Source organism: Bos indicus x Bos taurus, chromosome 26, assembly GCF_003369695.1.
Source record: "Bos indicus x Bos taurus breed Angus x Brahman F1 hybrid chromosome 26, Bos_hybrid_MaternalHap_v2.0, whole genome shotgun sequence".
NCBI classification, from domain to species: Eukaryota; Metazoa; Chordata; class Mammalia; order Artiodactyla; family Bovidae; genus Bos; species Bos indicus x Bos taurus.
The window spans coordinates 32,594,870-32,617,416 of record NC_040101.1 but is presented as its reverse complement, the minus strand read 5'-3'; the positions used below and the strand labels follow the sequence as shown (position 1 = coordinate 32,617,416).

General features: G+C 48.5%; 1 protein-coding gene across 1 annotated transcript; it reads left to right on the top strand.

The window, feature by feature from the left end:
- Positions 1 to 6,641: 6,641 nt before the first annotated feature.
- MARVELD1 (MARVEL domain containing 1) lies at positions 6,642 to 12,041 on the top strand. Its single transcript, XM_027528822.1, has 2 exons — positions 6,642 to 9,878; positions 11,473 to 12,041. Exon 1 carries the CDS (start codon positions 7,063 to 7,065, stop codon positions 8,263 to 8,265), a length of 1,203 nt encoding a protein of 400 aa, XP_027384623.1. The 5' UTR covers positions 6,642 to 7,062; the 3' UTR covers positions 8,266 to 9,878; positions 11,473 to 12,041.
- Positions 12,042 to 22,547: the final 10,506 nt, after the last annotated feature.

Here is a 22,547-nt window from a genome sequence, read left to right as displayed (position 1 = left end):
GGCCAGGTCCCGCTCAGGGGCTCCTGCCGCGTGGGGGGCTTCTTATCACTTGTATCCCACAGCACATGGCAGCCAGCAGTGCACAGTGGCCAGCAGCTTCCCTTGGCCCCCAGTTGAGAGGCTCTGCAGTGAGTTTTGAAGTGCAGCAGCTCCTTGTGAAGAACTTCCCCCAGTACCACAGATGGCAGATTTCCAGCAGGTTCTGCCAGGATGCGTTGGTTTGCATATTAAAGAGGTACTCACAGACAAGATGCCTGCTATCTCTAGAAATTAGCTAACTCTGGGTGGTGTGCGTGAAGTGGGCAATCCCTCCCTAGGTTTGCAAGGTCCCAAATGTCAAAACATCACAGAAACAAAACAATACAGCAAATAATAAAACATGATAGACACACAGGAATTCAGAGTCCAGTGAGAGTGGCACTGTTAGGACTTCATCTGGAAGTACTGAATGCAATGGTTGACCAGATAGCTGAGGGTTGGAAGTCTTCCTTCTTTCCTGATGGCTCAGGGCTACCTGAGTTTTGGTGAGCAAGGAAGAAACTGCCTTGTTTTTGTTGACATAAATTTTTGGTGGTTTAGTGGTTTAGTCTCTCAGTCATGTCTGACTCTTGTGACCCCATGGACTGTAGCCCACCAGGCTCCTCTGTCCATGGGATTTCCCAGGCAAGAATAGTGGAGTGGGTTGCCATTTCCTTCTCCAGGGGATCTTCCTGACCCAGGAATTGAAACTGGGTCTCCTGCATTGCAGGCAGTTTCTTTACTGACTAAGCTACAAGAGATTTGTCATAAATTAGAAGACCCTGAGGGTTGGACACGACTGAGAGACTTCACTTTCACTTTTCACTTTCATGCATTGAAGAAGGAAATGGCAACCCACTCCAGTTTACAGTGGAGAATCCCAGGGACGGGGGAGCCTGGTGGGCTGCCGTCTATGGGGTCGCACAGAGTTGGACATGACTGAAGCGACTTAGCAGCAGACTTAGCAGCAGAAGACCCTGATGTTGAGAAAGATTGAAGGCAGGAGGAGAAGGGGACGGCAGAGGATGAGATGATTGGATGGCATCACCAACTCAATGGACATGAGTTTGAGTAAACTCCAGGAGTTGGTGATGGACAGGGAAGCCTGGCATGCTGCAGTCCATGGGGTCGCAGAGTGGGACAGGACTGAGCGACTGAACTGAAGAAGTCACAATGTCATTTCTGCCATTCCCTTCTGTGTGCTAAGTTGCCTCAGTCATGTTTGACTCCCTGCGACCCCATGGACTGTAGTCTGCCAGCCTCCTCTGTCCATGGAGATTCTCCAGGCAAGAATACTGGAGTGGGTGGCCATTCCCTCCTCCAGGGGATCTTCCCAAACCCACGTCTCTTGCATCTCCCACAACCTCGAGAGACAGGTCAAGGTTATCTCCATTTGACAACTGAGGAAAATGACAGACTAAGCTAGGAACCAAATTTAGATTTCCTGGCCACTAGAAATGCTACAGCTATCTTAAAGTCCCTGAATCTACCTTAACTGTGAACTTTCCCCAGTCTTACGGAAGACTCTTTATAAGACATGACCCACTCAAACCACAGAGCCAAAAAAAAAAAAAAAAAAGCAAATCTGGTTTCTCCTCCACTACTGTTTGGGTTGCCAGCCTCCCATTACCACTGGGGCCTCTTAAGGTTATGGTAAATCATGGAGACTTCCCCTGATGCTGGTTCTTTCAAAGCTGCATGATATTCGATAAGTCACATTACCTCCCTGGACCTCCATTTCCTCATTTTCAAGCAGAAGTAGCTTAACAGCCCCTGCCTCACAGGGTTGTTAGGGGAAGCACTGAGACAAGTGGTGCGTGGCTGCCAGATAGTGCTCTGCAGCTGTTGATTCCTGTTGGGCCATTTCCAATTTTATCCAAGACTAAAGGGCAGTGGTGGGATTGACTTGGGCCATCCTGGCTCAGGGGTCCATCCTCACAGGTGAGGCCTCTCCTTTCCCCCAGAAACAGGGTTCCCTGGGGTCTGCACATTGCATCACAGATCCCAGAGGAGGGGGCAGCCCCTCAAGGGTGTGGTCTCAGGGCCACCCACCTTGGCAGCCCACAGTCACTTAGCCCTGGGGAAGCAGCCTTTTGAGCCAGTGTCCTGGGTGGCTTCACACAAAGACCAGCCTCAGGGGGTACATCTGGTTCCAGGTCTGGTCCTGGCCAGCCTCCCCTGGGGAGGAAGGCTGAGCTTTGCCAAACGCCTTCACTGCTGGCCCAGGCCTAGTCCATGGCCCCTTGCTTCTGCTCAAAGATACCTCACGTCTCCTGCAAAGGCCTAGGCACTCCTTGAAAGCTAGATTAACAGGTTTGAGAACCTCCAGAATCCCACCCAGCTCCATTCAAAGGAGACCCCCCTACCCATCACCCCATGGCCCTTGTTCCTGCAGGCTGGTGGGAGCCATGTGGAGAACAAGCCTAGAGACCCACAGGTGAGAATGTGGGTTCTGGCCTGGCTCACAGAGCTCCAGTAGAGCCCCCTGTCCTGCAGCTGTGGGGGACTTCCTGTTTAGGTACCATCCCAGTGGTGCAACAGGCTGGATTGTGAATCAGGAGACCTAAGTTCTAAATTTGGTACTCATTTCATCAACCAATTGTGTGACCTAAGGCAAGTCACTCACTCTCTCTGAGTCTCAATTACCCCCTCCAAAAAATGAGAAGCCTGGAGCAAATATTCTTTAAGGTCTCTTCCAGCTCAGGCATGCTCTTATAGCATAATGCCAGTACACAGTACATGTTCAGGAAATGTTTATCTAGTAATTTAACTAGATTTAAGGCAGGATTCTCTAGGTGCCTGCACCCATGTACTTTCTTACTATGCTTTTTGCCTCTGCTGTTAGCTGATTTGGGTCAAGTGCCAGCTTAGGGCTTGGGACACAATAGGTGTGAGTTGAGTCTATATATACGGTATGTTTACAGTCGCCCAGAGACTGAAGACAAAACAGAATCTGACTGTGAGCAGCAAGAGCTAGTCCTAGGATGTCAGGGTGGGCTCTGTGGTCCTTCTTGTTACAGGTCGCCTCATTGCATCGGGGCTCAGAGCAACTGTCAAGTGTCACTGCTTGTTCCCTAAACAATCTGGCCTTACTTTGGCTCACAGTGCTCCTTCTGCCTGGAACACCTGTCAGGACTTATATACTCAATTTATAAGCTAATAAGCTAATCTGCTGTTGTTTCATATATACCGGCAGAAGACACAGGATTCCTGGGTCAGAGACAAAGGATTGACCGCTGTTGGCATAGCAAGCAACATTCGCACGGTTGTCACACATCTTTCTCTGGTTTTCAAGTTTCACGGGGGCACCACGGAGGGGCCCAGGTGGATGTTACACATGCAACAGGTTTGTATCATAGCTGAGGAGCACTGAGCTGGGAAAACCCACCACTGTCCCCTCCTACCTCACCACTTTTATCATAAGCAATAAGCAAGTCTGCTCTGTGTCTGGGAGAAAATGTTCCTTCATCCCTCGAAATTCCTGACTGCAAACACAGCACTGAGAAATGATGGGGGAAAGAGCAGTCATGGCCTTGCATTCTCAGCATACATGCCTGGTGATAACACTCAAAGAGGCTCAGGACCTGCCTGATGGGGAACTGCCTCGTCCAAGACACCTACCCTCCACCTCTGCTTGTCAAAATCCCATCCATCCTCAAATGACACTTTGTTTTTGAATCTTTCTCCAGCCCTCCCACCACCAACACTTTCCCTTTTGTATTTTCCTTATAATTCTCGTCTACGTCTCTTTGTTGTGTCCACAACTGTCCCCCTCCTACCAACAGAGTGCAAACACTTGGAGGGCAGGCCTTGGTCCTCTTCATTCCTGTATTCCACACCCAGCTCGTTTGCATCCATTGGGTGCTTAGACTGTATTTGTTGTGTTGGAGGTATCTAGATCTTTGGGCATGGTTATGCTTCTGCAAAGTCTGATGGACTGCCTTTTGGAATATTTTCAACATTCCAGAGGCTAAAAATACCTCCTCAAAGCTGTCAAAGATGTTTCCTTGTAAGGAGTAGGATTTGCCTCGTGAAGCCCAAAGTTTATGTCCACCAGGTGGCGCCCCACCCCCAACTCTCCAGATGCCTTTTTTAGAGGGAAGGGATTCTCTTGTCTGCCTCTAAATGTTTGTTGGCTTAGGTCCCCCACTTACAGAGATAGTTTTGTAGCGTAATTCCCTGTCACTGGTCCAGCACAAAGATTCAGCGTTCAGCTGCGCATTCTAGTCCCAGCCCCACTCAAGACTGGCACCCTGAAGACACTGAAGGATGTCTCTCCAAGGGTTGCTCAGGGATGTTGAGGGAAAAGACCCGAAATCGGGGCTAGAAGACCTAGGTTTGAGTCCCCACACTGAGTAGCTGTGTTTCTTTGGGTAAGTCCTGTAACCTTTCTGGGTCCCTGTGAGAGTAGCTGAGAATTAAATATGAGAAACTATATAAAAGCACACTGAATGTGGACCTGGGGTCAGCCACACCTGGGCTGCTGTTTAAACCTTCACCCATTAGTTCTGTGACCATGGTCCTCTTCCTTATCCCTCTAAGCTTTGGTTGCCCCATCAGTGAATCAGAGTTAACACCAGTTATTTTACTTATTTTATAAAGTATGTTTATTTGGCTGCATTGGGTCTTAGATGTGGCACGTGGGGTCTTCGATCTTTGTTGCAGCAGGTAGGAGCTGTGGTTGAGGCACGCTAACTCTTAGTTGAGATGTGAAGGATCTAATTCTCTGACCGGGAATTGAACCTGGGCCCCCTGCATTGGGTGCTAGGAGTTTTAGCTCCTGGACCCCCAGGGAGGTCCCAATACCAGTTATTTAAAGAGTTGGTATACGGGACTTCCCTGGTGGTCCAGCGGCTAAGACTTCACGCTGCCAGTGCAGGGGGCCTGGGTTCAATCCCTGGTCAAGGAACTAGATCCCACATGACACCACTAAGACCCAGTACAGTCAAATAAAATAAATAAATAAAATTAAAAAAATAAAAATAAAGAGTTGGTATAAGGATTAGATAGCACAATAAATATGATGTAATTTATTACTAAGCACAGTAATGCTTAGCGTATAGTAAGCATTCAATTCATAACAATCACATATATATTATGTATCTCTAACCCCTCAAATAGTGCCAAGCATTACTAAGTGCTAACACCCATCTGCTGAATAAAAGGATTTCACAGATGAGGAAACTGAGGCACAAAGAGGTTAAATCACACACATACACACACACAAACCACCTCCCAGCACTAGGGAGTGGTGAGGCAGTGAGAAGTAGCCCGGCAGTCTGCCTCTCAGGCTTGCACCGAGGGTCTATACCACGCTATCTTACAAAAATGTGAGTGGTATACACACCATTTTTTAATTTAAAATTTACATTTGGAGTTTTCTCAGGTACCTGTAGGTGGGGCTGAGTTGGCAGTGGGAGGCATTAGCTCCCTGAAAACCATGTAGCTTTTCCCTCAAGGGGAGCCAGGGACCAGCAATCTCATCCCATGACTGAGATGAGGGACAAGCTCTGCAGGGTAGATAAGCTGGACGTCTTATCCAGGCACACTCCCCAGGACAACAGGTGTCTTCTCACTTCCACTGCCGTGTCTGCAGCCACCCAGTCATCCACTCCATGGATATTTACTGAATCTCCTATGTGCCAGGCACCCGCAAAGATGGATAAGATGGAGCTGACTTAGAACTATGCTGAGGGACCCTCCAATGAGGTGCCTAGAAGAGCCAACAAACCAAAGGAAAAACATTTAAACTGGGCATTGAAGGTTAAATAGGAGTTTGTCAGCCAAACGGGGTCTGGGATTGAAGCGCTGCTGCTTAGTCGCTCATCCATGTCCCACTCTTCGCGACTCCATGAACTGCAGCCCATCAGGCTCCTCTGTCCATGGGGATTCTCCAGGCAAGAATACTAGAGTGGGTTGCCATGCCCTCCTCCAGGGGATCTTCCCAACCCAGGTCTCCTGCATTGCGGGTGGATTCTTTACCATCTGAGCCACCAGGGAAGCCTAAGAATACTGGCATGAGTAGCCTGTCCCTTCTCCAGGGGATTTTCCTGACCCAGGAATTGAACTGGGGCCTCCTGCATTGCACATGGACTCTTTACCAGCTGAGCTACCAAGGAAGCCTGGGATTGAAGAGCCTATTCCGGAACCTTAAGAGGTTTGATGCGGTTGGCATACTGAATGTGAGCATGGGTAAGAAAAGGAAGAGGGAAACCAGGAAATTGGGAGTCCGTTGGGGCCAGATGAAACATGTGAAACATGTCCATAGAAGAGATAGAACCCTATATCCTGTGGTCAGCAGGAAGCAGTGTATATACACAACCAGGTCTGTATTTTAGAAAGATGCCACAGTGCATGAAGGTTAGTTCATAAGAGGAGGGAAGAAAGACCAGCAATAATTACCAGCTTCGTAGTCTTAACCCCTCTAGGCTTCCTTTTTCTCCTCAGCAAGATGAGAAAAATAATGGTATGTATCTTATGTGCATGAGTGCTAAGTTGCTTCAGTCGTGTCTGACTCTTTGTGACCCTATGGACTGTAACCCACCAGGCTCCTCTGTCCTTGGGATTCTCCAGGGAAGCATACTGGAGTGGGATGCCATGCCCTCTTCCAAAGGATCTTCCTGACCTAGGGATGGAACCCATGTCTCTTATGTCTCCTGAATTGGAAAGTGGGTTCTTTACCACCAGCGCCACCTGGGAAACCCCTGTATGTATCTTTGGGGGCTGTCAAATGAGACTTCATAAATGAGAATTTCTGCAAAGCACCGTAATAGCAATAATGTAAAGCATTGTTGGGCTTTGCTATCTCTTAGAGCTGGGTTTGTGTCTTGGTCGTGCTGGGAAGTCTACTTTTAGTACACTTGATGGCAAAGAAGGCTGGAAAAGAGATTGGACTAACTCGGACTTTGCTTTGTGCAGTGGGAAGCAAAGTGGAGGCCTGGAGTGGGTGATGGTCCCTTTCAATGACAGAAGGACTCAGATGGCTGAGTCCAAGTCTGAGCCCAGCTTTAGAAAGAATAAGTTTGAGGTGAGCACTAGCAGGGTATGATACTCCGATGTCCAGGTGAGAATAGGTGGCAGCTTAAGCCCAGCACTGCTCTGCTCCCTCGCCAAGGAAGGGCCGGGAGGCCCCAGCGGGCTGCCGGACAGGAGAGAGGAGAAAGAAAAGGGCCCAGCCTAAGGTTGGGAGTGGGGGCGGGGTTGGGGGGTTGGGGGTGGACGCTCCAGCTCCAGAAGACAGCTCTCTGCTCCGAGGCTGGACCGGAGCCAGGGAGGCAGAGAGGCAGGGCGGGCAGATGTGGTATAAACTTTTCCCAGTCGGACGGAAAGGAAGACTTGCGTCCTGCTGGGGCTGCGGGTGCGCTCCGCCCTGCCCCGAGGAGAAAGGAATCCGAGTTGGGAGTTGGGCGACTGGTGGACGAGGCCCAAAAAGAGGGAAGGCAGGAAGCCGGGAGGAGCGCGTGGGGGTGGAGACGAAGTGGGGGAAGAGAGAGGGCGGGCAGGAGGGGTGGAGAGAGAGTAAGGGAGAAAGAGAGGGCTGCGGGGAGGAGAGCGGGGAGGAAGGGAGGGGAGAAGGGGAGAGGAAGGGAGGAGGACTCGGAGAGGAGCGAGGAGGCCGCAGCGAGCTCAGGGGCACGTCCGCCGGGCCATCCCCGCGAGCCAGACGCCGCCATTCCGCTGCTCGGGGCCCCGCCGCCGCCGCCGCCGCCGCCGCGCCCGGGGGCCATGCTCCCGCCGCCCCCGCGCCAGCCACCGCCCCAGGCGCGCGCGGCCCGAGGCGCGGTGAGCCTGCAGCGGGCCTTTCTGCGCGGCCCGCTGGGCGTGCTGCGGCTTCTGCAGCTGCTGGCGGGCGCCGCCTTCTGGATCACCATCGCCACCAGCCGGTACCAAGGCCCCGTGCACTTCGCGCTCTTCGTGTCCGTGCTCTTCTGGCTGCTGACCCTGGCCCTCTACTTCCTCACGCTGCTGGGCAAGCAGGAGCTGGTGCCGGTGCTGGGCTCGCGCTGGCTGGTGGTCAACGTGGCGCACGACCTGCTGGCGGCCGCGCTCTACGGCGCAGCGATGGGCATCATGATCGGGCAGACGCAGAGTCACAGCTACTGCAACCTCAAGGATTACCAGATGTCCTGCGCCTACCACGCTTTCCTGGCGGCAGCGGTCTGCGGCGGTCTCTGCCTCGGCCTCTACCTGCTCTCGGCGCTCTACGGAGGCTGCCGCCACTGCCAAGGCGAACGGGAGGTGGCGTGAGGCCGCCGCGCCGCGGGGCTGGGCACCCGTCCTTCCAGCTGCCGCCGCCCCGCTCTCGGGCGCCCCGGCACCCTCCCTTCGCCCCGCGTTCCCGTCGCCTCCCGTACCCCAGAGCCCCGATCGCAGTTCCCGCCCCCAAGGCATCGCCGCGGCCCAGAGCCGGGACAGCTGCGCGGTCTCCTGGGACCCCATGGGCTACATCCGAGGGGGCGGACACACACTCGCAGATGGGCCGCCCTGAGGCGAAGCCTCGCGGTTCCTCTTCCCCTTCCCGGCCGCGAGCAAGACGTGGACAGGCGCCGCGTAGATCCGGGCGAGGCTCCCAAAGTGGAATCTGTATACTGGCGGCGCCGCTGCCCCCTCCCTTCCGCCCCGCTTTGGGCAGAGCGCCCCCTTGCCCCGGCCCTCCTTACAGCCCCGAGTGCTGAAAAAAGCAGGCACGCTGCCGCGGGCGGAGCCGGGGACCGGCCTCCGCTGGTCTCAACTTGAGCGACGGGTGTGGTTTTAGTCTGGGATTGCGCGGGTACTCTGCGCAGCCCTTTGGGGCCGTCCCTCGGTGCTTTGATGTCTTGCGTTGGGGCCCATCTGCAACGGTGAAGATGGATAGGAAGTGCCCGTGGATTGTGACCTTTTCCTCTGCCTGTTCCGCCTTTGTCGTCGGGGTTCAAGGAGGTCTGGCCGTACCGCCCACTTGATTTCCTGGCCTCACCTTCCCAGCCTTCTTCTCACCGGCTTCTGTTCCATCCCCACCTCCCTATATCTTTTTGCGTTAGGGATCCCACGTCACCGTCAAGGAATGTTAGGCGAGCCCCACCCTTTTTTGCAGATGGAGACTAAGATAATGCCCTTGGGAACAGCCAGAAAAAGATTAGAACCCCATCTTCCCACCCCAAATCAAGAGTTGTCTAGCAGTGTTTAAAGTCTTGGATGCTTCCGGGAATCCCGGCTCTGGAGCTAGTTACTGGATGGTTTCAAGGCCAGGGGGGGTTGTCAAAGGTGCTTTCTCCCTTTTTTGAAGATTCACAATGCTCATTAGCATATCAAAGGCTCTGAGAAGTCCTGCACTGAAAGCGGCCCCTGAGTAATGGAATTTACAGTGTTAAGTGCCTCTGGACTGGGATCAGTTTCTCCCACCTTATATTCCAAGTAGTCCTGACTCTCATTTATCAGCAAGGGGCCCAGCCCATTGGCTGTGGTCTGTTTGTAGAGGTGGGGCACTCCCTCTCTTCCCAGGGAATTTCTATAGCAGAGAGAACCCGAGACTCCCTGTGTAAAAAGATAAGATAGCCACCCCTGCCAGGCCAACGGTAGCCTGGGGGACAGTGGATTTGAACATTCCTTTACTAAGGGAAACGCTACCCACTCCAGTATTCTGGCCTGGAGAATTCCATAGTCTGTGGGGTCACAAAGAGGTGGACACTACTGAGTGACTTTCACTTTACGTTTTTTTGGGGAAATGAAGCCAAGTTTATCCAGATGGTTTCCCGGTTTCCCAGTCAAAAGAAATATCACCCCTAAGAGATGCTGACATTGACCATAAGCAACTGGCAGCAGTGGGTCACACCAAACAGAGAACACTCTGGATCTGGGATGAACAGCTGGCCAGCTGTAAGGTAAGATGCTTCTTGGCTTTCTGGAGAGATCATAGACCTTTGAATAAAAAAGCTCAGAGACCCCTCCTTTTCTAAAAGCTAAAGGGTTTTCATTCAGAGAGCAAGTTGAAGGGATGTCAGTAATAACCACAATGTCCAGAGTTGTGACAATTCAACTTTTTTGCCAAGTCCTCAGAAGTCTGCTCTTTGGAAAAGTTTTGACCCTCTCTGGATTAGAAACTAGAATAGAGGAGGTCAGAATATGTTTTTGTGAGCATGTTTGTAAAGCTTAGTGGAGATGTCTTAGGTTTCTCTGTGATGAGATCTAAGTGAGGGTGTGGAGTGCTTTTGTAAGTTTTACAGAGTCACCACTTTGCATCTTTCCAGCCCTACTGTGTGCCTGGCACTACTCAAAGGACTGTGTATTTATTTCATTCTCTCACTAAGCCTCTTGAGCTGCGTTCTATTCTTATTTCCATATTCTATATGAGGAATATGAGTCTCAGAGAGGTTAAGTAACTTACCTAGAGTCTCCCAGCTGGTGAGTGGTGAAGCTCAGATTTGAAACCTGGCAGCCTGACCTTTCCAGAACCAGGCTGTACTGTATTTCAATAGGGTGTCAATGCATGTTAGATACCATTAACATGGTTATCTTGATTTTTGATTTACTTATTTTTAAAATTTTTGACCAACCCACGTGGCTTGCAGGGTCTTTGTTCCTTGAACAGGGGTCGAACCTGTGCTGTGCCCTTGGCAGTGAAAGCGCTGCGTCCTAGCCATGGACTGCCAGGGAATTCCCCATGGTTATCTTGAGAAAAAAAGTTTTTGTAATTGTGGTAAAATATTTCTAACATGCAATTGATCGTTGAAACCATCTTTGAAGCGAACAGTTCAATGGCGTTAAATACATCCACATTGTTGTACGACCATCAGCACCACCCATCTCCAGAACTTTTTCATCTTGCAAAACTAAAACTCTATACCCATTACAATTGTGGTTGTTCGTGTGATTGTTGCCGTTGTTTTCTGTCCTCTGGGAAATCCTGAGCCCTTCAGCGTCTCAGGCTGGAGTCCTGCTGCCAGGCCTGCCGTGCTGTCCGCACCCCCACCTCCACCCCACCCCCGCCTGTTTCCTCAGATCCCACCGCTGGTGCCAGCCAGGGCGGGGGTGGGGGGGGGTGGGGGGGTGGGGGGGGTGGGGGGGGTGGGCTCTGCTGGAGTGCTGGGGGTGTCTGGAAGCCCAGCGACTTTGTTTCTTCTGTTGCAAGTTTCCATGTTGCTGAGGCCATGGAGACTCCCAGAGCAGGTCATGCCGGTGTCTCCTAGGGCCCACTTCCCTGGGCCAGCAGAAGGTTTCAGTGTCTTCACTGGCCATGGAGGGATGAGGGAAGGGGGAACAGTCTTTGCTCAGCAGCTCCCTTTCCTGGGGTATGACGTATTCAGTGGAACAGCCAAGATGGTGAAGGTTCATTTTGCCTTGACATAGAGAAATCCCCCTTCTGCTTGTGTCTGTGACTTGGCACAAGCTTCCAGACACCTGGAACTGAGCCATGCACCCCTGAACCCTAAACAATGGCTTTTAAGCTCCAGCACATGCTGCTTTTCTCTATTTTAGATCATCACAGCTCATCTGCAGCTCAGATCCGGCCCGCTGAGGACCTCTTCTTAGCCTCAAGCCCATGGTGCTCTGTCTGTGATCAGATGACCTTACTCAGGAGCAGACGTCTCCCTGGCCTTCATGGTACCTTATCCAGCCACACGTGCCTGAAACATTCCAGAGCTCACCGGCTCTGCTAGCTGTGCCTTCCTGCTTGGCCTCCCACTGCTTCTCCAAGATGTGGGAAGGACCTGAAGACGGCTCCACACCATCTTCTGCTCCCTTCCAGGACCCGGGCCGTGGGCAAGGCCATCTGAAGTTGGTCTGGAACTTTGAGTTCTGGAGGCAGCCTCCTTGGCCTCCCTCTCTGGACTCCAGGACTCTATCCAACCTGAGATTGCTGTGGGCTGTCCCCAGCCCAAAAGTCTGGGACCACTTGCAGGCCCAGGAGAGGATTTCTCTGGTGTTCTGCGAAGGCCAAAAGAGAGGGTGGGTGAGGAAGGGTAGGGAGTGGGGACCGAAGTGCCTCATTCAGTAGTTTAGTGATGATGACGGACACGCTTTTCTGAATAAACTGGTTTATCTGATCTGAGTGTATGTGTCTTCTCTCCTGCCCACTCTGTGCCAGGTCCCCCAGCCTCCTTCCATCATCACATTTTGCCACACTTGTCTGCCTCCTTTCTGCTTTCCTGGCTTCCCCTTCTTTCTGGGAGGGAAAGAAAAATGAGGTCATAGGTTTCCAGTTAAGGCAGGACACAGGAATCAGAGGAATAAAACTATGTCTGTCCCTGATTGAGGCTGGAGGGAATTCCAGAAGCTCCTGCCCTGGCTCTCAATGGGCCCTCTGTTTGGGGAGCTCCACTGCCTGATGCACTGGCACAGAATGACTATGGTGACAGAGCCAGAGGACCCTGTTCTGGTGCAAACCCATCATTTTACAGAAGGGGGAAATGAACTCCAGGTGGAGTGGAACCTTGCCTAGCATTACAGAGCTGACTGGGGCCACAGTGGGGTCTCTTAGAGCCCAGGCTCTGGGTGTTTCCTGCAGGTCACTGTGCCTGGTCTGGTGTTGCCTCCTGGACACACCCAATCTGGTCCCTAGTCTCTGCCTTCCAGCCACAGCCTGCCGACTGAGGTGCCCTGGAAAGGGCTGGAGGGTAGTTAACAGACTTCCTTGTTGGCACCTTCCTCCTGTGACCTGGGCTTGAAGTCTGTAGCCTGGACATAGAGTTCTATTGGCAGAACCACCTAGAACAGCTCCAGGCACAGACTGGATACTGTGTGTGCTCCACACCCACTCTCTTCCGAAGTACCCACCTCAATATACAGCATAGTCTGACTCTTTCTGATTCTCTCTCTCTTTCCTCCTCCTCTCCATGGTTTGGATTTCCAGATGGAGGAAAATCCTACCAGTTGCCCAGGATCTTCCTTTTCTCCCCTCTTCCCTCTGTGTCAATTCATGAATATCATGAAAATAAAAAGTAGCCTTTATGCAAAGGCAGGTAAGCCCCTGCTCTACTTTAGCTTGGTGGAGCATTTGCTATTGAAAATGTGCTTTTACTTGCATTATCTTATTTGATCTTGTCACCAGTCTAGAGGTTGGCACTGCCTGTTCAATAGAAGCAATAGAGTCCCAGAGAGAAGGGCCTTATCTATGGCCACTGCTGCTGCTGCTGCTAAGTCGCTTCAGTTGTGTCCGACTCTGTGCAACCCCATAGACGGCAGCCCACCAGGCTCCTCCGACCATGGGATTTTCCAGGCAAGAGTACTGGAGTGGGTTGCCATTGCCTTCTCCGATCTATGGCCACACAGCTGACAAATGGCAAGACTGAGCCTGGAAGGTAGATGTTGTCTTACTACCCTCTGCAGGCAGCCAGTTGCTAAGCCCCATGGGCCTCTGGCAGGCTCCAAGGTGGAAGGGGAGTTTGGTTTTCGATTGTGGAGACCAGGTGTGCAGGAATGGCCTAATCTGATATTTCCTGTTTAATGCCAGGGGCACTTTTAAATAAGACACTGCTCCTAGGGGACTTAATTGAGACTATTTGGGTCTGGGGAATCTGAGGGATTTGTTCATTTCTATTATTTTTCCTGCTTTTCTAGGGATAGGGAGTGGGATGGCCAGTGGTGAGTAAGAATTAAGAACTACTTTCCAAAAAAAAAGAATTTCTTTCCAGACATAAAAGGAAAGAGCAGGGATATGAGAGAAAAGTCTTGTTAGCAGTATTTGTATTTTTATTGTTTTTGTTTGTTACAATTGCTATTTGTAGAATAAAATAGCAATATATACCTATTAATTTTTTTAAAGTATATAAAGTAAATGAAGTCATTCGATCATCCTAATCTCATATCTGAGAGATAAGCTATTGTTCACTATTAAGCCTTCTTCCTTAATTTTTATAACTAATTAAACATATGGATGCTTACTCACATACATACATACACACACACACATTTACACTCTTCCACAGCTTGCTTTAAAAATTAAACAATAATAAAGTTCTAACCCTTTCTACATGTTCTATAAATATAATAATATAGCTCTGTGCATGTGCTAAGTCGCTTCAGTCATGTCTGACTCTTTCTGACACCATGGACTGTATCCCGCCAGGCTCCTCTCTGTCCATGGGATTCTCCAGGCAAATACAGGAGTGGGTTGCCCTGCCCTCCTTCAGGGGATCTTCCCGACCCAGGGATTGAACCCGCGTCTCTTACAACTCCATCGGCTAGCGGATTCTTTACCACTAGTGCTGCCTGAGAAGCCCTGCTGCTGCTAAGTCACTTCAGTCGTGTCCGACTCTGTGTGACCCCATAGACGGCCTCCTACCAGGCTCCTCTTTCCCTGGGATTCTCCAGGCAAGAACACTGGAGTGGGTTGCCATTTCCCTCTCCAATGCATGAAAGTGAAAAGTGAAAGTGAAGTCACTCAGTCATGTCCAACTCTTAGCAACCTCATGGACTGCAGCCTACCAGGCTCCTGCATCCATGGGATTTTCCAGGCAAGAGTACTGGAGTGGGGTGCCATTGCTAGCTCTTTTTAAATGTCTACATAGTCAGAAACTGCAAGAATTTGGGGGGCTTTCAGGATCATTTGTAACATTCTAATATTGGCTATTGCTTCTCAGCCTTTTGTCTAAGGTCAAGTGTAGTATCTAATATTGGCTAACTGTTACTCCCTAGGCTGCTTTCCATGGATATCATAGTATAAACTGGTCCTTTTGTTTTTTTTCAAACTGATGAAAAGTTAGAAACTTGGGAGGGACGTGACTTGCCCAGCTCTGTGTTCCTTGTGCCCAGAGTGCCATGAGTAGCAAGGAGGGGAGGGAGCAGAGGGGTGGGCATATTCCACTTCACGGCCAGACCTGGGGAGAAGAGCACCAGGGACTGGGGTGAGTAGGGGCAGCTGAAGAGAGGTGAGCAGGGCCTGACACTCTCTGGACCGTACATGGCAAAGGGGAGGTATGCTGGGGACGTGGCCAGAACCTCGGGAGCACTCTGGGAACAGCCCGCAGGACGGTGTGGGCCTCCACACCAACTTCATCCGCCTGAGGAAATTCCAGTAAGCCCTTTTGCCCTCCCTGTTCCATGACCCCAATTCTTTTTGAACTGGGGGGCTATTTGGGATCTTGTAGGCACCAAGGCTGTGATGTTCCTTCCCCAGCACTGCGGTGAGGGCCAGCTCCCAGAGGCAGTCCCTCTGCCCCTTGATGCCAGCATGGTGGGACAGAGTGGAGGGATGGGTGTGCAGCCTGTTCTTGCTGCCATCTCCTGAAGTCCAGAAGGGGGCTCTCTGATGCCCCAGGTAAAGCACTTCTGAGAAAGATGAGAAGGGGGAAGAAAGTGAACTAACTTTACCAAGTGTTCGCAATGAGCCGAGAACATGCTGGAGAAGGCATAGGCTTCCCACTCCCGTATTCTTGGACAGCCCTTGTGGCTCAGCTGGTAAAGAATCTGCATGCAATGTGGGTGTCCTGGGTTCGATCCCTGGGTTGGGAAGATCCCCTGGAGAAGGGAAAGGCTACCCACTCCAGTATTCTGACCTGGAGAATTCCATGGAATAGACCATGGGGTCACAAAGAGTCGGACAGGACTGAGTGCCTTTCACTTTCACTTTTCAAGAACATGTTGGATGCCTCATGTAACATCCTTATCATTCTCACCAGCCCGTGTGGTATTAAAAGCTCCCATTTAACAGACATGGAGACAAGCTCAGAAGGGTGAACTGATTTCCCCAGGGCACTTGACCAAGTAACAGAAAAAAGATGCAAAGTCAGATCTAAGCTACCACGCTCTGCTGTGAGGATTTCCCAGCAGACCGTTTCTCCTGGCCATCCAGACTTCACCCAGAGCGGCACTAGCTTTTGTAATAGTTCTGTCTTAAGCTAAGGCAGGAAGGAAAGCTATGTTATTACAGGCCTGAATTATCTCAACTTCTCTCTTCCTGCTTTAAAATGAAGTTGGATAATGGCCTTCAGGTTTGATCAGCTCACTGGGCTGAGGTAACTCTCCTAAGGCCCTGGAGACAGTCCCTCTGTCTGCCGGACAGATGTCAGAAGCATTTATAAAACTGCTCCTCCACCCAGCCCTTCTCCCTCTCAAAACCCCGTGCCATAGGTCTGATTGTCTGACCCGACCCTGAACTTTTGTATACTGAACTCCGTCTTTTACAATCTTGTCCTATATTTTGGGTTGGAATTCCCAATCTCACCAGCCATAGATTGAATCCTCTACCTGTTTTTTCTTGTATCCAGATTTAAGTTTTCTTGAAAAGATTGGCATTGAAGTGTTAAAAAATTATTGCTACTTTCCTGAAGTTCAGGACTGCCTTCTTTCCTATGGAATCTGAGATCCTTCTTGCTCTCCTTTTAATTCCTTTTGGCAGTCTCCTGGCTGAGCCCCTGTGCTGCAAGCAGTTCTGACTCTTCAGCTTGAAAGGACTCTCTATTTTCATCTTGTTTTCTGGGGTTCCAGTCCCTCTGGAGAGACAAACTGACCATGAGTTTTCAGGTGTCAGCAGTGGGACATTCACAAACTCTCCTCATTACATGTCTGCAGGATCTTCAATGATTGCATTCAAGTCAAAATTAGCCCAGGAACACGGGGCGTTTCCAGCAACAATTACTTGCTTGACTTCCCTAGCCATTGCATATCTGGGCATTTCACAACATTTCCTCACATCCTGGTAAACTCTGTTGTATTTTTCAGCTTGTTTCTATCTCCTCCCAGCCATCCCTAGGAACTAGTGAACTTGCTGAGTTTGTTTTTCCTTTTAAGTTAAACCTGATGAACTCCATCAATGATCTTAAGATAGTGGGCTGGAAGACTGAGGTGATGGGGTCTTTTTTGTAGTGACTGTGATAGGGATAATAAAAATGATGATATTGTTACTGATAATGGCATTAATAGTAATAAAGACGACACATGTCCCAGTTTCTTCACAGTTCGCAAAGATGCTCGGAGAGGTAAAGTGCTTGCCTATATGTATATATATATGGCTTTCCAGGTGGTGCTAGTGGTAAAGAACCCACCTGCCAGTGTGGGAGATATAAGAGATGCGAGTTTGATCCCTGGATGGGAAAGATCCCCTGGAGAAGGGCATGGCAACCCACTCCAGTATTCTTACCTGGAGAATTCCATGGACAGAGGAGCCTGGCAGGCTGCAATCCATGTAGTCACAAAAGAGTGGGACATGACTGAAGCGACTTTGCGTGCACATGAGCACGCACGCGTGCACACACACACACACATATATGTATATATATATACACATATGCACACAGATTTATTAGGGTATACTCATACATTAAACTGTACATGGTTTAAATGTACATTCTGGTGAGTTTTGACATGTGTATTCTTGTGAAGCCTTCACAATTAAGGCTATAAACATATCCATAGTTCCCCAAAGCTTTTTTGTGTCCCCTTGTACCTTGTAATATCTTTTTCCCTTTCCCATCTCCCCACCCCACACACCTACTCATCTCTGTCCCGTGATGGTAGATTAGTTTATCTAAATGGAATGTACAATATGTGCCTTTTCTTTTCCGGTGGAGGGGGCAGTCTGACCTCTTATACTGCCTCATTTTGAGATTCATTCATGTTACTGTTGTAATAATAGTTCATCTATTTTTAGCTACCTCTGAGTATTATTCCATTGTATGGATATACTATAATTTGCTTATCCATTCACCTGCTGATGGATATTTACGTTGTTTCAAGTTTTCGGTTTTTGCAGATAAAGCTACTGTGAACATTCATGCACAAATATTTGTGTGGACATTTGTCTTTGGTAGATACCTAGCGGTGGAATGGCTCAGCTGTGCGGTAGGCGTATTTTTGTTGTTATTTTTATTGGCCTTGTTCCAGGTGTAATTTGTCTATTTGTGTGTATGTGCTCTTGCCTGACATTTGTATCAGGGATGGTCATTCTAGACTCAGAAGAAATCGGAAAGTTTTCTGTCTTGTTCTGTTTTCCAGAATAGTTTATATAATTTTACTGATGGGTTTAATAAAATTGTCTACACATTAACCTGAACCTGATGCCTTTTAGAAAGCTTTGGGGTTTTTTTGTTGTTTAATTTTGCCTGAGGTGCATGGCTTGCAGGATCTCAGTTCTCCAACTGGGGACTGAAAGCCTGGAATTCTAATCACTAGGAAACCAGAGAAATCCCTTTAAGGAAGTTCTTGGTTAATTTTCTCAATGTCTTAATGGTAGCTGGTCTTTGCAGGTATTTTTGTGGGTTATCTATTGCTCTTCCATTGGTGGCACTTTAAGTCATCTCTCCCACTAATTCTCTCATCTAATTTTCCAATTTACTGATAAGATGAGAACTTGAGGGAAGAACTCTAGGCTATTCTTCTCTATATTCCCATGAAAGGCACATAATAAGTGGTCGTTTGGTAGAATGAATGAATATTGGTTTTAAGTTGCTGTAACAAACACACCTCAACATTTCAGTGTCTCATGCGAAGAGTTGACTCATTGGAAAAGACTCTGATGCTGGGAGGGATTGGGGGCAGGAGGAGAAGGGGACGACAGAGGATGAGATGGCTGGACGGCATCACTAACTCAATGGACGTGAGTCTGAGTGAACTCTGGGAGTCGGTGATGGATAGGGAGGCCTGGCATGCTGCGATTCATTGGCTCGCAAAGAGTCGGACAGGACTGAGTGACTGAACTGAACTGAACTGAAACTATAATAAAAGCCTATTTATTGTTCACATATAATTCTATTTCTTCCTCACTTAGCTGTCCATTGTGGATATTCCAGGCCAGTAGGAGGTTTCCACCATGCAATGATTCAGGGACTAAGGCTCCTTCCATCTTGTGGCCCAGCCATCACTTCTGCATTGAGCTGGCATTTGGGAGATTTCTGAATTTACTAGAAGTGGCATTTATCACTACACTCTTCTTTTGGGGAGTCACATGACCTAATCTATATGTAAGGGGGTTGGAAATGTAGTCCCTCGTGGGGCATCAGCTGCTCAGCTCCAGCTCTATACCCTGGAAGAGGGAAAGGAACTTTCGGGTGGACAGTCCACAGGTTTTATTGCTGAGGGTTTCACTGCCTTGCTCTGTGAGACTTTTTTTGTGCCCGTGTTTGATGAATGGTTGTTTTCATGGCTGCCAAGAGCTGTTGAGTAAGAGTGTAACAGCAGACATTCATTTCCTTGCTGTGTTTGTCCGACAACTCACTGTGTCACAGCTGGAAAACTCATTACTCATGAGGACTTCTTTCCCAGGTACAAGAACATAAAGATATATTTATTGAACAGTTTTCAGAGTAATGGCAGTGAGCTATTAATCAAAAAATATACCCAAATAATAAGTTTAAATACTAGAGAAAATCCAAATAGTAAAGAGAATCTAAAAATACATACCAGTCAAATATTTCTTTCATTTGTTTATTTAAAAAGTTGAAACAGTTCCTTTAAGATAAAATGTCACAAAGAAATTGTCCATATTAGAGCGTACAATTCAGTGGTTTTAGTATACTCACTAAGATGTGCAACTGTTACCACTATCCAGTTTCAAAACATTTCCATCCCAATCCCCCCAAAAAGAAACACTGTACCAGTTCCTTCCTCCACCAATTCCTTCCACCCAATTCCTTCTTCCACCCAGTCACTGGCAGCCTCTAATCAATCTACTTCCTGTCTCTATGGATTCTCCTATTCTAGACATTCCATATAAATGGAATTAAAGAATATGTGATCTTTTGTGTGTACATAGCATAATGTTTTCAAGGTTCATCTATGTTGTAGCACATATCAATATTTTGTTACTTTTTATGATAAATATAAATAATAGTCCACTAATGGGTATGTCACACTTTATCATTCTTTCATTTAATTTTTTTTTTAAATTGTGGCGAAATACACATACCATCTTAATCACTTTTTAAATGTACAATTCACTGGTTTTGAGTATGTTCATACTATTGGGCAACCATCTCCAGAACTCTTCTTATCTTTCAAAACTGAAAGTCCTTTTGATGTTTGGCAAAACTAATACAATTATGTAAAGTTTAAAAATAAAATAAAATTAAAAAAAAAACCTGAAAGTCCATACTCATTAAATAATAAATCCTTTTTCCTCCTTCCTCCAGCCTCTGAAAACCACTATTCAATACCTTCTGTCTCTATAAATTTGACTGCTCTAGGTACCTCGTGTAAGTGTAATCATATAGTGACTGGCTGATTTCACTCAGCATTAATATCTTCAAGGTCCATTCATTGTAGCCTGTGTCAGAATTTCCTAACTTTTTAAAGAGAAATAGTCCATTGTATACAGATACACTGCATTTTGTTTATCTATCTCTCCCTTAAGGGACACTTGGGTTGCTTCCACATTTTAGCTTTTGCGATTGAAACTGTTATGAACATGGGAGTACACATATCTCTTTGAGACCCTGCTTCCTCCTCTCCTGTGTGTATACACGAAAGTGGCATTGTCGGATCATACGGTGATGCTATGCTTAATTTCTTATGAACTGCCATAAACTGTTTTCCATACAGTCTGCACCATTTACATTCCCGCCAACAGCACACAAGGCTTCTGCTTTCTCCACATCCTCATGAACACTTGTTGTTTTCTGTGTTACTCATTTATTTTAAAACAAGTATTTGCTGAGTACCTGTTACGCCAAGGCTCTGCTCTATACTTGGCAGGAAGTGGGACTGGCAAGATGTCAAGTCATAGTCTCCCTTGCTCTCAGGATCTCAGGGCACAATGAGGGAGATAGATAGTCATGTTCAAGAGAAATATTGAAATGCAAGCTGAAAGGACTTCCTACGGGCTGTCCAGTGGTTAAGACTCTGCCTTTCCACTGCAGGGGCTTGGGTTTGATCCCTGGTCGGGGAAAGAAGTTACCACAAGCTGTGTGGCCAGAAAAAAAAAAAGAAGAAGAAGAAAAGAAAAAAGAAATGTAAGATGATAACGGCTCTATAGAGATGAAAGAGTCTGTGCAAACACAGAGGAGGAAGTGAGAAATGATACTGGCAAGTCTCTACAAAGAACCTGATACTCAAGCTGGATTGTTAAAAGGTGAGCCTGAGGAGTTGAGGCGGAACGGAGTGTAATTGAAGCCAGCGGAGCAGCACATATTAGCCAGCCTCCAAGATGGCAGCGAGGACGGCCCCAAGTAGCCTCCCTTCCTGGTGGTTATGCTTTCATATACTCCTCCCATTAGGCACTGGACGTTGACTAGTTCTGACCCGCAAAGCCAATGGGATGCTGTGAAAGTTACAGTGTGTGACTTCTGAGGATATGGCACAGGAGACCTTGTGGCTTCCTGCCTTGCTCCCTCTTCGATCTCCTGCTCTAGGGGAAGTCAGCTGTCATGTGGTGGGGATGCTCAAGATGCCTCCTGTAGAGTCCCAAGTGAAGAGGAATGGAAACCCCCTGCCAGCCTGTCAGCATAAGCCTGTCAGCACCACGTGGGAAAGTAAATCCCGCAGTGCCATCAGATAGCAGCAGCCCTGGCCAACATCTGACTACAGTCTCACAAAGCCCCTCAGCCAAAACCACTCACTAACATGCTGGTAATTTCCAGACCAAAACCACCCCAAAGCCAAATAATATATATTTATTATTGTTTTGGGACTTCCCTGGTGGCTCAGACGGTAAAGCGTCTGCCTACAATGCGGGAGACCTGGTTTCGATCCCTGGCTCGGGAAGATCCCCTGGAGAAGGAAATGGCAATCCACTCCAGTACTACTGCCTGGAAAATCCCATGGACAGAGGAGCCTGGTAGGCTACAGTCCATGGGGTAGCAAAGTGTTGGACACGACTGAGCGACTTCAATTTCCTTTCTTTCCTTTCCTATTATTGTTTTAAGCCACTAAGTTTTGAAATAATCTGTGACACAACAAGAGATAACGAATGAAGCTAAGAGCATGAGAAGATCTGGTATATGTAGAAATGGTGGCATGAGAGACCACCGCCAGAAACCCCAATTTTAGAAAGGCTTCTGAAACGTCTGTGTAAGAGTGGGTGAGAGCGCCATCTGGTGGAGAAAGCTGTGCTTAGCCATTCCTTTCTTTCAGCATCTATTTTTCTAGCAATTAATAGTTCTACCTGACATTTCTCCAAGGGCCGTGGGCGTGCGTGCTTAGTCGCTCAGCTGTGTCCCACTCTTTGTGATCCCATGGACTGCAGCCCGCCAGGCTCCTCTGTCCATGAAGATTCTCCAGGCAATACTGGAATGGGTTGCCATGCCCTCCTCCAGGGGATCTTCCCAACCCAGTGGTTGAACCCAGGTCTCCTGTATTGCAGGTGGATTCTTTATCATCTGAGCCACCAGGGAAGCCCAAGAATACTGGAATGGGTAGCCTATCCCTTCTCCAGGAGATCTTCTCTACCTAGGAATCAAACTGGGACCTCCTGCATTGCAGGTGAATTCTTTACCAGCTGAGCTATCAGGGAAGCCCAAGAGCCACAGTGAAGTCCGATTATGTGGGTCACATACACCTTTGCTTATAGATGCAAAGACTAACCTTTATTTATTTATTTTTTGTGTGTGTGGATCACAACAAACTGGAAAGGACTAACCTTTAAAAAAATGTCATGTTAAGTATTAATTGGGCTTCCCAGG